We start from the raw sequence: 15,730 nt of genomic DNA, 5'->3' as shown, positions 1-15,730 counted from the left end.
CTTAAATCCACTAAGACCAAATGCAGTGTTTCCCATAGGATTTACTTCAAGGCTCTGGCCTTTTCTAAAGTCAAATACAATAACTTGTCAAGGATTTCCAAGATGCAGTTTCACATTTCTCCAGCACCTTACAGCTGTAGTAAATTACATAAGACACATTTACTGAAAATTATTATTTCTCTTCCTCATCGCAAAAAATCAAATATTATTGAGGTATAAACAACCAAAATTATGTTTCATGTCAAAGATCAACGTATGGGAGACAAATTGAATGAAAGCATAACAAAGTTTAATGTTTTAAAATCGTCCCCTGTCTGTAAGTGGACTTGGCACCTAGAGCTTCAATGATGAATCATTTAATAGATTAGTTTTGCACAATTATAATAATTTCCAAGTATTTTGATTATTAATTAATCATTTTTAATCTTTTGTTATGAAAAAAATACTCAGATCTCAATTGTGAGGAAAAAGGTTGGGAAATTAATCAATGAAAATAACAGTTGCTGCCCAATTGGTATGTTTACAATCACATCTTATGATGATAACACGCACACACAGACATACACACAAAGTATTGTATCCATACCTCCTGAGGAAGCTACACACTTCCTGGACACTTAACCATAACCATAGTTACTACTTGTTTAACCCAAACCTTAATCTTAGATTAGAACATGTCTTCATCTTAAAATTAACCATTTTTGTTATGGGGATGTGCTTTTTGTCTCCATTAGGAAAACAAATCCTGTGTAAAAAGACTGTGTAAAAAGATTTAGGTCCCCACAACATGAGTAATACCTGTCTCCATGACTTCAGAGGATTTTACATTGACTCATTACCTGCCTCTCCCTAACCCTGAACCTTACCTTACTTAAAATGTCATGACTTTTGCAATCATGCTCTCTGTCCTCGTAAGGAAAACAAGTCCTAATATAAGGTAAAATGAAAAAAAAAAACCCTCATGAGTGTTAATTTCTGGTTTCTGGTATTGTTCCTCATTTGAATCCTTCCTAATCACTTGTTTTTTTTGGCGTGTGTTTTTGATTATGCCAGCTGTAGAGACGGCTGTCGAGTTGTTTATATACAAAGTGAAAACTTTATATATCCTTTTAAGCGTCTTCAAGAAAAAAAATGTGTCGTTGAGAGGCTGAGAGGTTGAGAGGCTGAGGACTGGACCAATATTCTGTATGAAACACTAATAAAACTGAAATCTGGGAAAATGTATTACATCACACATTATATCATAACAAAATAATAATAACAATCAAGATAGCAGATAGACAGATAACAAAAAGATAACCACAATTGTATTTCCCCCTTATGATAATCAATACAAAGCAATGGCTGTAATGATTTAAAACACTTCTACATAACATAAAAGACATTTCCATCATTAATATATCTCATCATAAAATATATCTTGATTACATTACATTACATGTCATTTAGCTGACGCTTCCACCAAAGCGGGTTACAATAAGTGCATTCAACCATGAGGGTACAAACCTGTAACAACAAGAATCAAGAAGTACTTTTTCTTCAAGAAATCCAAACTACAAAGTGCCATAAGTAAGTACCATTTAAGTTCTACTAAATTGTTAGTTTAAACTTTTATTCAAAGTATAGTCGGAAGAGGTGTGTTTTTAGTTTGCGATGGTAGATGATAGACCTTCTGCTGTCTTGATGTAACAGGGGAGCTCGTTCCACCATTCAGGAGCCAGGGCAGCAAACAGTCGTGATTTTGTTGAGTGTTTAGCTCGCAGTGAGGGAGCAACAAGCCGATTGGCAGATGCACAGCGAAGTGAATCGGTTGGGGTGTAACGTTTGACCATGTCCTGGATGTAGACTGGACCCGATCCGTACGCACTGGGTCCAGTACGCAAATACTAATGCTTTGAAACGGATACGTGCAGCCACTGGTAACCAGTGAAGGGAGCGGAGGAGTGGCGTAGTGTGAGTGAATTTAGGCTTAAGACCAGTCGAGCTGCTGCATTCTGGATGAGCTGCAGAACTACAGTGCAATGTAATAATGAGTTTAAAAAATGTGTATTATTCAAATTATAAATTATTTTGGGAATGATAGTGAGGATATTTGGTCATATTTACTCAACTGGCGAGGGAACTTTTCTATGTAAGTGCTACACAAGCGCTCTTATTTCTGTCTAATCCTTAAATCACCACGCTGCAGCTGTCAGTCTGCGGAGGCTGAAAAGAACGATTCTTTTGTAATGCTTGTCGATAGAGATTTTAGAGAGGTAGACCTGCCAGGAGAGAGTTACAATAGTCTAGGCGTGAGATGTCAAGAGCCTGGACCAGAACCTGCACCGCCTTCTGAGTGAGAAGGGGTCGTATTCTCCTGATTTTTTGCAGCATGAATCTACAGGAATGGTTGTTGAAGTTATGTTGGCGGTAAGGGAGAGTTGATTGTCAAGTGTCACACCCAGGTTTCGAGCAGTGCCTTTGATGATTATTTAGTACACTTGTAATCAACCTGGAGATCCCGCCCCCAATTGGCGTCACATGATAATTTTCATTGCAGACTACAGATTTACATTTGTGTGTGCGTGTGTGTGTGTTTGTATCTGTTTGTGTGTGAGTGTGTAGTTAAGTATGAGTTGTTTGTAGGCTACAGATCTCAGGGTAAAGCTAAATAAAAGCCATCATCCGTTTGCCAACAAAATCATAAAACATCAAAATGTACAATCAGAGGAGACAGATGTTTATAACCTCCTGCGTGTGTGACTGTCAGACTGTTACATTTTGCTGATGTTCAGTTTTTTCAGGGTTGAGAGTGCGGGCCAACTTTTCCAGCTCTGCCTTCAGAGCACTTGCTTCAGGTCGTTGTTTTGGCTCCTTACACAGCATTGACCTCATTATTTGTTCCTGGAAAAAAAAAAAACAGCAAAAGTAAAAGCTTTAATTACAGTTGTTCAACAAAGAAATTATGTCATGCTGCAACATTTCTAAAACCTTCTCATAACACTGTTGTGTGTGCTGCTTGAAATAATATGAATATATGATAACTCACACACTTTTGGAAACACTGCTTCATGTGATGAAAGAAGAAATTAGGATAAAATGAATATGGATATTTACCTCTTGAGGAAAAGTAAGTGAAAACTCTCTGGGGAACTTCAGTTTTTTGGCATTTTCGAAAACCTGGTTTATGCAGTGATAAAAAGAATGAATGGGCAAGTTACCAAACTTGGGATATCGTGATAACTCTAATAATAATTATCTGTTGAACATTGCAAATAAAAGCAGGAAAGATTAAATAAGATCTATATTAAAGCTCTAAGCACAGACATTGGCCTGTGTCATGACTTTATCTGGTGACACTTTAATAATAATATTCAAGACATTGACGACTCACCTCCACTCTTTCATGGCCAGTAGAGATTTTCCAGAGGAGCTCAAAGTATATCAGCCCGAAGGCGAATATGTCCACCTTCCGCTCATAGATGATGTCAAACTTCTGTAGTCAAATAAAAACACTATTGAGATATTGCATTTATATTAACAAGTTATTCCATCAGTAACTGACTCACTACTGACTATTCTGATTCTATTTTTAAAATATTTTATTTTATTTTATTTTTTTCTCACTCGTAACTATTGTTATTTTACATGTTTTGGCTGATATAATAAACATTCAATTTCCATGCAATCTTCAAACTGCTTTAAATAGTTTCCTATTGTTTGTCTTTAATATTCAATTTTTAATATTTAAAGCTGTAACTGTTTGCACTCTGGACTCATCTTAGTCTCCTTATATAATGATGAATGAGAATTCAAAGGAAAACACATAGTAAGCTGTAACTACCTCTACAGGCCTCTAGAATATAGGCTCATGACAAGATGATTTCCAGAAACAATTTGAAAATGTACATTTTAGCTATATTTGTAACTAAAAAGAAAAAACAGCATATAAACATAAACATAAAAGAAAAGAACATCCTTAAAACAACTTCAGGATTAATGGGGGTCCCAAGACTCTGGCAACTTTTCTAATGGGGTCAAAGGTTGAAATGTTTGAGTAGCCCTGATCTAGACAGACAGGATGTTTACCAACTAGAAGATGGGCCGTGACACAGACCCTGATGCTGTCCTTTCTGGATCCGGACCTACAGCTGATGAATCACTGAGAAATGCGACATTGTGATAGACCTATTGCATTCGTGGTAAATCATCTCATGTGACTCCACTTGGAAAATCAAATCTATGAATTTCGTAGAGCAAATACATTTTTGATCAAAAAGAAAAATTGAAACAAAACACTTGTTTATAAAATTTATTTCTAAGTTCAATCAATTTATTTTAGGATGCTCTATTTTGTCTTATATTATTTACTTGACATGAGGGAAGAGCATACATTTTGTATTATTGTACTTATTAATCCCTCCAGTGCAAAGGGAAAACTGAAATGTATATTATAAAATTGTTGAAATACTATTGCATAATATCTTCTTGATTGTTGATTTATCTAATATATATATAAATTATATACAAAGTATAATTTTATATACAAAATTATAAATATATATGTATATATTTATAATATATAATAATAATAATAATTATAAATATATATATATATATTTATAATTTTGTTCTCTATCTGGACCTGTTGTATTTTATCATACTGGGTTTTTGGTCCCTGTTGTCTGTATGATGGTTTGTAAATGAGAGTAAATTCGACAGTAAACAGGAACTTGAAATTTAGATTTTTTTTTCTTTATGACACAATTCTCACTTCCTCCAGTGAAGACAGGTGACAGTGAGACCTGGTTAAGCAGATTAACTCTCTCGATAGAACAGTTATTAATTTGGCATCTGAAAACGGGATGAGAGAGGTGATATATAAATACCATAATGTGTGTGTGTGCTTTGGACACATTAGATGTTTAGATTCTTATCTATCATGCAAAACCATCAGCCACCCCAGAGACCTGATCTCAACATCACTGACTCAGTCTGTGTAGGGAAATACAATTACTGAATTGGATGTAAGTTTGTGTTTTATATGAGAGATGTGTTGTATAACAGAATCTGTACAGGATGGGAGCATTGGATGCATTTTAAACCAATCATACAGGAAAATCTAAGGCATCTCACTTGTTCGGGAGCCATGTAAGAAAGGGTTCCTGATTTTTTAGTTCTCTCCATTGGGTTTTCATAGTCTACATCATCAGCAGTGACCAGACCAAAGTCTCCAATCTTCACTTCTCCATCCTGTCCAAACAGGATGTTGGCAGGCTAACCATTGGAAAGAAAAAGCAGCAATTAATACAGCAATCAACATCAAGCTCCTTCAATGATGTGTAATTACCTCCACCAAGGAGGTACACAGTGCCGTTCAAGTTATAATGACGATGACATAACGATGATGAAATGCAATCCTCTTTTGCTTCCAATTTAAATTACCACAATATCTAATGGATGCACCATGTTATGTTAAGATATCGAGATGATCAATACAAAAGAATGACCCTCAGATAATGACATGTATGAGACTGAAAAACTGTGTCTTAACAGCTCGTGTGATTCGCTGTCTGATACTTTATTTTCTGCATCTAGCCAAGAATAAATCTATCTGGTGTGTAAATGTTGAACTGTGTCATAAAATATGGTCTGAGAAACTCAGCCTTATTTAACGAATAACAAAAATCCAGGCACAGCAGTAAAATAAAAGAGACAAACACAACCTGAGAATGTTAATTCTTATACAGCTTCAAATGGTAAATAAAGCGACTTGCTTCAATAAATATCTGGAATGTGTGGGATGTAAGTGGAGGTACACAAAAACATCAAAAAAATGTTCATCAACATCAATGGTACATGAATCACAAATCTCCAATGCCTGTACTAGTCATTTAAAGACAGAAGAGCTTTGTCTGACCTTCAGATCCCTGTGGATGAGTTTTTTGGAGTGAATGTACTCGACTCCACTGACTATTTGTTGAGCGATGGTTAAACCCTCGTGTTGTCTGTTGGAGTCTGGAGTTCTCGTATTCCTTTCTTTTATCCAGTGTCTAAGTGTTCTGGAGTCACATAACTCCATTTGAATGTAAAGGAACTGTGGCGATGATTCCCTGATACGAAACAAAAAAACATTTGGTGCAATGTCACACATTCATTTTTAGTAAATAAAAAGACTAAGTATTAGCGGATGAAACTTACTGAGAAGAGCTGCTGTCTGCTGAACTGTCCTGCATGTAACCTGTATCCTCCATCCAACAAGTGTAGTATCGCACAATGTTGGGGTGAAGAAGCTCTGATAATGCCCTCACCTCTCGCAGAGCTTTTCTGAAATTTGTTTTTAAGAAATAATCCTGGTGCATCAGTTACTGAAATGTTACTTGAACAAATATGTAAACTGTACTGAAGAGTTGCATACTCAACTTACTTTTTACCACGGACAATCTTGACAGCATACTTCTTGTTTAGCAGTATTTCTCTTACTTCGTACACCTGACCAAAGCCTCCTTTCCCAAGAGACTTCATGGAATCAAACAGTGATGTAAATCTGTAGAGGTTTAACATTTTTTAACCATAATAGTAAAAAAAACACGGTAATGTCTTGTACATGACTCAACACCAATTACCAGAAAATAAAATGTGTATATCACAATCCATTGCCTTTTAGTCCTACCTGGACCTGGTTGGTGTGTTACTCACACTATCGGTCCCACCCTTGTTTTCAACAGCAACCTGAGAGAATAAAGTAAATAAAAGATATGCATTTAAAATCAATGGTTTTGGACACGTCTACGTCCTCCACAATGTTGAGTAGCTACAGCGACAGTCTGTCAGAGGATCTCCAGCTTTGCCAGATGGATGATAATTATTGTGTTTGACCAATAATTCAGCCCTTTGTATGATGTACTGTCAGTATTAGGAGTTATCACTATCATTATAAAAAAATATGAATCCTATGTTAGTTTTTTATCACAGGCTTGTTGGGACAATTACAGGAAGATAAACCTCTTCTCCAGCAAATCAGGAGGATGTAGAAGACACAGGCAGCGATTCGGAGGTCCTCACCAATTTAAACCCAAGTTTATTTACATTAGCATGTTTTTACATGTGGTTAGATTTGTATATTTGTCAAATACTAGTTCATCTAAACGTTGGCTGTATATTAAAGTATTCATGCAGTCAAGACTCATACTGTGCGTAGAGAAGACTCTGTATGAATTGAATTAAAGATATGAGTGTATTCTGTTTGTTTTACCAAATTCAAATCCTAAACCGGCCTCCCCAGGACATAACTTTACTATTATCAACCTTATTCTCAATTATGTCTTTATTCTTATATTACTTTATTCACAAAATCTACATATTTGTTCTTCATATGGCCCAATTCTCCCTCATTGTTTTAACTTCACCAGATCACACTCTCAAGTAAGCTAACCAGGTCAAGTATAAAATAAGCACCTGCAGTGCTTAAAAACCATAATCATATTCTACTAATGAATATGAAAACCTTGCTTTCGAAGTTGGTCTGCTCTTGAAGAGCAATCCAGGCCAGCTGAGCTGCATTTTGTTTGGCTTCTTTCGCAGTCTTCCCCTCACCCACAGGGTACTCCTTGTTGTCGCTCACTAACTTGTAGAAGAATCTGTGCAGGAAGGATGGAAATGTTTAGATTGTTGTATTAAGATTTCATACTGGTGTAGTGTGTATTCCTGTTACTGAGGTTCAGGAGTACTCACTGAGGGATGTGTGCTTCACCGCATCTTTTCTCTAAGACGTAACTGTGGGAGCGCTGTGTTTTCTGACAGTACTGGTTGACCTTACCAATGAAGTTTCCACCTTCTGCCTTTATACTGAGTCTATTGGTCTTATCACTGTAATACCAAGACAATCGGACACTAGTTAGAAACATTTCATAACAGAACAGAAGCAGAATGGAACAACAATTTGCTTTCACCAGATTTCATCTTGTTTGGCTTCCTCATTTTGCTGGCTTGATGTGCCACCATATATCTCGTCTCCAGTCTGGGAAATTAAAGTTTGATTTCAATTATGATTCAGTGAATGGATTCTGGCCCACATTTAAAAAACCTTGAACACATTTACAACAGTATTAAGATCTTTTCACACCAAGTCTGTGTATTTCCTTTGTGTTTAAAAAACATATGAATTTTCGAGAGACATCTTCTGATCAAGAAACTCTCTTTAATGAAGGAGGAATCTGTGTGTAAACATCAGTGACACAACAGGAGTTCGTTGTTTTTGATGAAAATACAGACTTGGTGTGCAAAGATAGTTACATTTATGAACAGGCATTTCAATCCCGTCCTTTTCTCTGCACTTTCCAAACACTGTCAATGGGCCTTCTAAAGTGAGTCAGCTCTTACCTCTGTAGCTTTACTGTCACATATCTTGTGATGTGCAAGCTTTCCTGCTGCCTCCTTGGCTGTGGTTAAATTTGTAGATTTGTAGATTTGTAAATACAAATTCATCTAAACGTTGGCTGTATGTGAAAGTATTCGTGCATATTTGGTTTTTATTTTCCTCATAATGCAATAGCTTTAAGCCTCAGGTATGATACAATGCTGCTCCTGCCAGAGACCATGTTCACATGGCTGCAGTTTTATAGTCACATCCCACTCAGGGCTTTATTTACAGCCTAAATAAACATGAAAGATGTGCATATGTTTAACTATGAAAGCAGCCCTAATGGAAGTGGTTGAATGCTTACCTTAGCTGCTGCGGTCTAATTAGCTACCAAATATATTGTTTAACCTTGAAAAATCTTTTCAACTGGGGATCAGTTATTGACTAGTGAAATAATAGTATTTTGTCCGATTCTCTATGTTTATTTGACAAATAAGCAGTGCTTCCACTCAGCTGAAATATAAATTAACTAATGAATTGCATATGTTCTTTTGACAATTTAAATTGTAACAACTTATACATTTGTTGATGCATTGCAGTTGTCCCTAAAGTCAACTTTGTCTGTAAGTGATGCACCAACACCATCCATGAGAAAGGCGGTGGTCTAGTGGTAGAAACTTGGACTATGGGCAGAGAAGGTCTCTGGTTTGTCTCTGGTTCGACTCAATGGAGAGACAACAAAAGACGAACCTGGATTGATCTGTCCAAAAATCCAAGAGTCACCCACCCCTGTCTAGTGCCCCTGAGCAAGGCACCTTACTCCCCCAACATCTGCTCCCCGGGCGCTGTACATGGCTGCTCTGTGTGTCCTGCACCAGATGGGTTAAATGCAGAGGATAAATTTACCTACCATTGCATGTGTTTGGTATAAATAAACAAATCTTAATCTTAATCTTCATCACTACGTTTCTTTAGTGACTTTGCTATGAGACACAGTGTGACTATGGTCTATTGATAAGGTGAGATCACAATTGGTCGTTGGCACTGCATTTATAAGAAGTTTTTCCTTAAATTGTCAAAGACAAAACTAACTAACTACTATTATTATCATGCAGGCTATACAGTATGTTATATATATACAGTTTTAGAGGGATAACAGACAGACCAAGTCATTTGAAGCTGTTGCCATGCTTTGTGACATTAACAGCCTTTAGCTTTACTGTTACTGGAAGCTCTACAATATATTTAATAGCAGAGTCACTGAAGAAACATACAGTGATGATGGTGTTGGTGCATCCCTTTCAGACACAGATGACCTTGAGGACCCCTGCAATACATCAACAAATGTATACAGTAATATTGGTTAATTTATATTTCTGGCAGCACTTAAATTTATCAACAACCGTAGCTCGTCTTTGAATCTGCTGCCACAAGTTTTTAGAGAGGTAGCAGCAGGTTATAGATACTAATAGTGACTTATGAGTCAGACTTATAAATCAGTATTAGTAACTATAGCCTGCAGTAAAATCTAACTTCCTGGCTTAAATCCCTTATGATCAAGGCTTTCAATATAAAAGCAGACACCCACATGACCACCTGTGGCACAAAGATAATCTCTGCAACATAGACAAATTTTACCTTTCTTCCTCTGACAATACTATTTCCCCTCTTTATATAGTACTCCTGATGAGTGTTAACTATTGCTTTAAGCACTACAGGTTTTTATTAAATTAGAGAACAGACCTGATCCTTGTGAGGGTTAGATGAGTCAATGAATACTATGGAGTCACTTGCACTCAATGGTTCGCTTTGTGATGAAGACTTTGTGGAGTCCCTAGCAGAAAACAATGACAGACATAAGGACAGATTTCCCAGAATATAGTGATATTTCAATAAAACTTAAGAGCTCAGTATATTTAAATTCTCAGTATATATTGATACTTCAGTAATACTTTAGTGCTCAGTATATGTAAATATATACAGCAGTTAACCATAATCTGCACTCCTCGTCATGTCCATAAGTGCTTACAGTGAAGTTGATGTCAAGGTTGATGTCGAAGTCAAGGTTGAAGTTGAAGATGAAGATGAAGTTGAAGTTGATGACATCATGGGGGGATCATCATCTTCGGACAAAGTGGACCTCAAGGAAACCTAAAGTGTTTGACATAACAATACGATTGGATTTTGCCATTTCCTTCAAAAGGTTGTTTGAGGTGTAAAGTAACGAATTACATTTACTCACGTTACTGTAATTGAGTAGTTTTTTGTGTACTTTGTAATTTTTTGAGTAGTTTTTGAAATGGGTAATTTTACTTTTACTTAAGTAGATTTTGACTGAAGTATTGTACTTCGCTACTTTGGAATTACATCCGTTACTGAGTTAAAAAAATAAACATAGTTTAAGGCGCAAGTCAATTCTCACTGCAGTGGTATATCCAGCAGAGTGGATGACGTTCCCTCACGTGCACGTTCAACTTATGAAAATTGATCGTAAAGTTCACTGTTCGCGAAAAATATGCGCGACATGCACAACACTGCACATGGAGCCCCTGCAGGGCGGCTGCAGAGCCGCGGGTTCAGACCCCTGGCTCCGGAGAAAGAGCGATTTTTTTACTGCTCCGCCGTTAAAGAGATGCGGACGTCAAAACATTAGTTCGGCGGTAATATTAGTACCACCTGGCATTTTCCCCTCCCGGTCGCGTGCCCCACCTGTTATGACTCCGCGCACCACACAGTTTGAGAATCACTGCACTACACAGGGCCGGACCTAGCACATTTGGCGCTCTATGCAAGCTTCAACCCCCCCCCCCCCCCCCCCCAAAACGATTTTCCAGAAAAACGGAACTGCAACATACAGACGGTATTTTGCCCTGTAAGACTGCATTTCTTTTCAAATAAACACAACAAAGATAGCAACGACATGGTGCAAGCATTCGATTAGAAACTGTCTCTCCTCAGGAGAAGGAAAACATTCCGTAACGTTTTAGCTAAACCTCAGATAATATGAACGTGTTCACCGTTCAAATTCATTATTTGTCATTAAGTTGCGTTCAGTTCAACTTTCTCATAAAAATGAACGCGTTCAATGAAAGTGTTCAATGAAGGTGTTCTTTTGAATGCGTTCTTTTGAACTCGTTCATGCAGAACACTGCCTGAAACTCAATACTGGCCTACCTGCCTTGGTCGCCTGCGAGCTACTCTTCTGCTTTGCTGGATTGCTGTTCACTGCAAAGCGAGCCTGGATGAGCTCTTCTCACCTTGAAAATCAGCTGCTGCTCAAACTCAACAAGACGTTTGTAGACTAGTGCTCTAAAGGTGGACCAAAGTTTAACCATAAGTTTAAATATACAGTGGGACAGCGGCATTTTAACTTTTTATTTTAGCTGTCATGTGGTTAATGTCTTGATATGTCCTCCTAAAAGTTCTAAAATGTTGTGTTGACATGTTAAATGTTTAATGTTTGACATGTTTAATGTCATTGTATTTATACTTGTAAAGATTCTCCTTAATTAAAAATAACTGTTTTTGGATTGGATTTATGACCCCTTGTCCTTTTTTGCACTGTATAGGAGCGGCCCCCATCAATTTGTTCGAAGTAACTAAGTAACTTTTACTTAAAGTACATTTTAAATTAACTACTTTTTACTTTTACTTGAGTAGATTATTAGATGGGTACTTTTACTTGTACTTAAGACAAATTTCATGAAAGTAATTGTACTTTTACTTGAGTACAATATTTTAGTACTTTTTACACCTCTGCTGTTAATATGAGCCTTTCTCACAGCTACATTTTGCTTTAAAAAACTGTGATGTCTGTCAGCAAGATTACTCAAAATCGACTGACCCATTTCCATGAAATTTTGTGGAGGAGTCCGGTACGACCCAGGAAATAACACGTTACATTTTTAGAGCTGATCCAGAGGGGCAGATCCAGGATTTTTCCCCCCACATTCTTTAACATGGCCAGATGGGACGTTGGCTTAGCTCCTAGTTATTATATTTGATAATACAGAGAGAAGAAACTTTTGAATACCTTGCTGTCCCAGTCGGACTGCTCTTGAAGAGCAGACCAGGCCTGCTGAGCAGCATTTTGTTGGGCTTGCGTGATAGTCTTATCCTCCCCCTCAGGGTACTCCTTGTCTTCAATTACTACTTTGTAGGTGAATCTGCGTTGAGAGGGAGGAAATATTTAGATTTAGATTAATCATGATGTGTCAACATTTTTCTTTCTTGAATCTATCATGAATTTTCAAACAGTATCTGCAGGCAGCATAGACTGTTTATAAAGATGAAAGACATGACTGCTCCCCCAAAGTGAAGCCAAATCATTTTTATCGCCCCCTGGTGACAGGCTTTCAGTATAGGTCATAAATCCTGCCTCTATCATGTTAATAGTTGGGACATGGACCAAACTAAAAACTCAGAAAGTTTTTGTCAAAGATGGTTTTATAATTTTTGGTAATTCTTACCAAGCTTTTCTTTGTTCCAGGGATCATTTCATTGGTCAGTTTGGTTTAAATTATGTTCGATGCTAAAAAAAAACAGGGTGAAACTTCCTGATGACTGAGACTGATTTGTGATTGACCTTGTTTTTTTTCAGTGGAATGTTAAAACAGAAGCTTTACACCCAGGCTGCCTCTACAAAATGTAAAAATCACCAGAAGGCAGCAGTGCCCCGATCTGGGATATTTGGGCTTCATTTTTCTAGGAGTAAGTGGAGAAGTTGTCCATCTCTATAAACAGTTCAGTTTTGTATAATGAGTTTACAGAGGCAGTTTTAGTTGTACTCACTGGGGACAATGTGGTAGACCGCTTTTTTTCACATGGATGTAATTCGGGACGAGGCCCTTTTTCTGACAGTAGTGGTTGAGAATTCCTTTGAAATTTGTTTTTCCAACGCTGTTGTCATTCTCACTCTGGCTATTTACCACATTGCTGCAATTAACAAGTAGCACTTCACATTAATGATTCATCAAAAATGAAACCATGATTGCCAATGTGATATACTCACCTGGCAGGTTCATTCTCCAACAAGCCTCTCAAGGCATATCCAGCAGCATTACGCTTGGCTTCCTTCTTGCTCCTCCCCACACCTTCAGGATACACCTCACCGTTGCAGACTACCCTCTGGGTGAATCTATGGAGAAATTGTCAAATCTTTGTGAGACAGGAAAGTTGACCTGAGAAGGCATTAATGGTTTAGGAAAGTGGTTTAAATTATGCGATGGCTCACATGCTACCACTTCCTAAGAATAACTCTTTGAACTCATTGTCTATGTTGTGACAACTGTGAGTTCTTCACACACTAAAGAAAATAGAGTTCAGTTATGATTATGTCTAAAAGCTGAAAGTGTAACATTGTGCTTAGGAAAACGAAAAACATTGTCCTGTTTCCGTAATTCAAACAGATAAAGTTTCTTTTTATGCAACTCCTCTATTACATGTACCTGATCACTCTTCACTGTTCACTTTACAAATAAATAATTTATTGATTCAGAGGCAGTGAGCAGGCTTTTTCTGCTGCAATTAAAGGACACATCAATGTGTGTAAAACAATATATGGGTCAGACTCTTCTATACTTTTGGGATCATCTGTCCTAGAGCTACTGATCATGTGCTAGATATACGTTTACACAGACAGGGACAGACTGTTTTTACAATTAACTCCTTTCTGACAACTGCAGATCATATGTTACATCTCCTCAGGAGGTCTTTGTTCGGTCACAGGTGACGCCTCACATGTTTTGAACTGTAAGTAAAAACCTAGGACAACCCTGCAGCTGTATATTTAAAGTCGTGATATTCTAATAGTGTCATGGTCTAATCTAACAGGTGTGTACAAACTTACATCTTGTCATGGTCGGGTCCCTTGGGGCTCAACTCCTCAAAAATCACCTTGGAGCCTGTTCTCTGTGCGTACTCCAAAAGCTCAGCTACGTAGTTTCTAGTGGCCATTATCGACGCAGCGGTCGAAGTTCAATCTTAAATTCCGTTAAAAAAAACAAAGCAAACAAACCACAAACGTCAACGTTTCTCTCGGTGTTCTTCTCACCGGTGGTCAACTCTCACTGCTCTGTGTACACATGCACTTCCTCTTTCGTTTCAGCTCACAGTCCAGAGTTTCGATTTCCCCCCCGGATGAACGCTATTGACGTTCATGTTTTTTCTTTTTTGTACTTTATTCATCTTTGAATAGTTTTACAAACACTGGGACAAAGGAAATAAGATACTGTCGGTATAATAAACCATAAATGATAAAAAATACATAAGGAAAATATAATAAATGAACAATGAAGTAGGCAATTATCACAATTTCTTCTTTCATCACACACAAGGACAATTATTTTATATGTTTGAAGACATATTTTTGTTCCAGATTGAAAGGTATGATTTTAAACTCGATGATGGTTGTAGAAAAAAAAACACAAAATATTTTACATATCTTAGATCAATCCATTTTAGGTGTGATACCTCCTCACTGTGCTTAGACAATATGTAAACATTCTATTAATGTACCACACTGCAGTCAGTGCCAGTAGCTGCAGGTCCAGTGTTATTGGTTCTAATGACCCATCTTTATATGGTTGATGATGACTTTCTCTTATCTGAACCAATCAACACCCTCAGATGTTTTTAAAATAAAAAATAAGGCAAGAAAAAACATAAAAGATAAAATAAAACATTATTGATGCCATTGACTCATTTGTTTAAGCAAGAGATAGACAAGAAAAGTTAGAAATGAGAGTAAGTGATAGGTATGGAAATAAAAACAGGCAGTAAAGTCATAAAATAGAAAATACCGATTTTTACAAATCTGCCAAATTTACAAGGCGGATACTTAGAAGTAGGTACAATTTCTCCTTACCACAAAAGGACAGACACATGTGAGCTAGTTTGGTCAACTCGAGCTGCACTGCTCTAAGGTGTGAGGTGTGTCCCTGTGACGTGCCTCACTCTCCACAATCCTCTGTAATACACACCCTCCCAATCTGGCAATCTCCCATATTTCCCTTTGCTTTTCGGTGCCTCTGCTGCCCTGCGTCCGTATCGCTGTCTGTCGATTCAGCCCCTCACCAGCATCCATCTGTAGGCTCCAACGGGGACGGGGGGGACCTTCCTAGTCGACATATTTTGTGTTGCATTATAAAACTGTGCTACGTTTATTTCTCTTGAGCAGATACTTGTAGTTAAGACTAAAATATACTGTATGTTACACTGGTTTTCATATTCACTGTTTAGGACTATAAATAAATAATGTTACCAGACCACTTTATTTTTTTTCTTTTCTATTTCTACTATACAACCTAGACAAACTTTTTTGATTGTTCGACCTTGGCGGAGGTGTGAGTTCCATTGAGTGCCATTTAAGAACATGAGAACAGAGTCGGA

General features: G+C 37.3%; 1 protein-coding gene across 1 annotated transcript; it reads right to left on the bottom strand.

The window, feature by feature from the left end:
• Positions 1 to 267: 267 nt before the first annotated feature.
• LOC133965986 (interferon-induced, double-stranded RNA-activated protein kinase-like) lies at positions 268 to 14,447 on the bottom strand. The gene is made up of 17 exons (XM_062400632.1): positions 14,190 to 14,447; positions 13,353 to 13,478; positions 13,133 to 13,276; positions 12,375 to 12,507; positions 10,371 to 10,492; positions 10,085 to 10,175; positions 7,932 to 7,999; positions 7,714 to 7,848; positions 7,487 to 7,619; positions 6,653 to 6,711; positions 6,407 to 6,526; positions 6,181 to 6,306; positions 5,900 to 6,092; positions 5,116 to 5,256; positions 3,374 to 3,475; positions 3,097 to 3,159; positions 268 to 2,883 (listed from the first exon to the last, which is right to left on the bottom strand). Exons 1-17 carry the CDS (start codon positions 14,294 to 14,296, stop codon positions 2,746 to 2,748), a joined length of 2,001 nt encoding a protein of 666 aa, XP_062256616.1. The 5' UTR covers positions 14,297 to 14,447; the 3' UTR covers positions 268 to 2,745.
• Positions 14,448 to 15,730: the final 1,283 nt, after the last annotated feature.

Source organism: Platichthys flesus, chromosome 12, assembly GCF_949316205.1.
Source record: "Platichthys flesus chromosome 12, fPlaFle2.1, whole genome shotgun sequence".
Classification (NCBI taxonomy): Eukaryota; Metazoa; Chordata; class Actinopteri; order Pleuronectiformes; family Pleuronectidae; genus Platichthys; species Platichthys flesus.
Note: the sequence above shows the minus strand (reverse complement) of the source record. Positions and strands in the feature narration are given on the sequence as shown.

Coding starts and splice junctions, on each gene's coding strand:
- LOC133965986 (XM_062400632.1), bottom strand. CDS start 14,296: ATGGCCACTAGAAACTACGTAGCTGAGCTTTTGGAGTACGCACAGAGA. Junction 13,277..13,352: donor TTGGAGAATGAACCTGCCAG/GTGAGTATATCA, acceptor TGTTAATTGCAG/CAATGTGGTAAATAGCCAGA. Junction 6,712..7,486: donor AGACCAACTTCGAAAGCAAG/GTTTTCATATTC, acceptor TTATTCTCTCAG/GTTGCTGTTGAAAACAAGGG.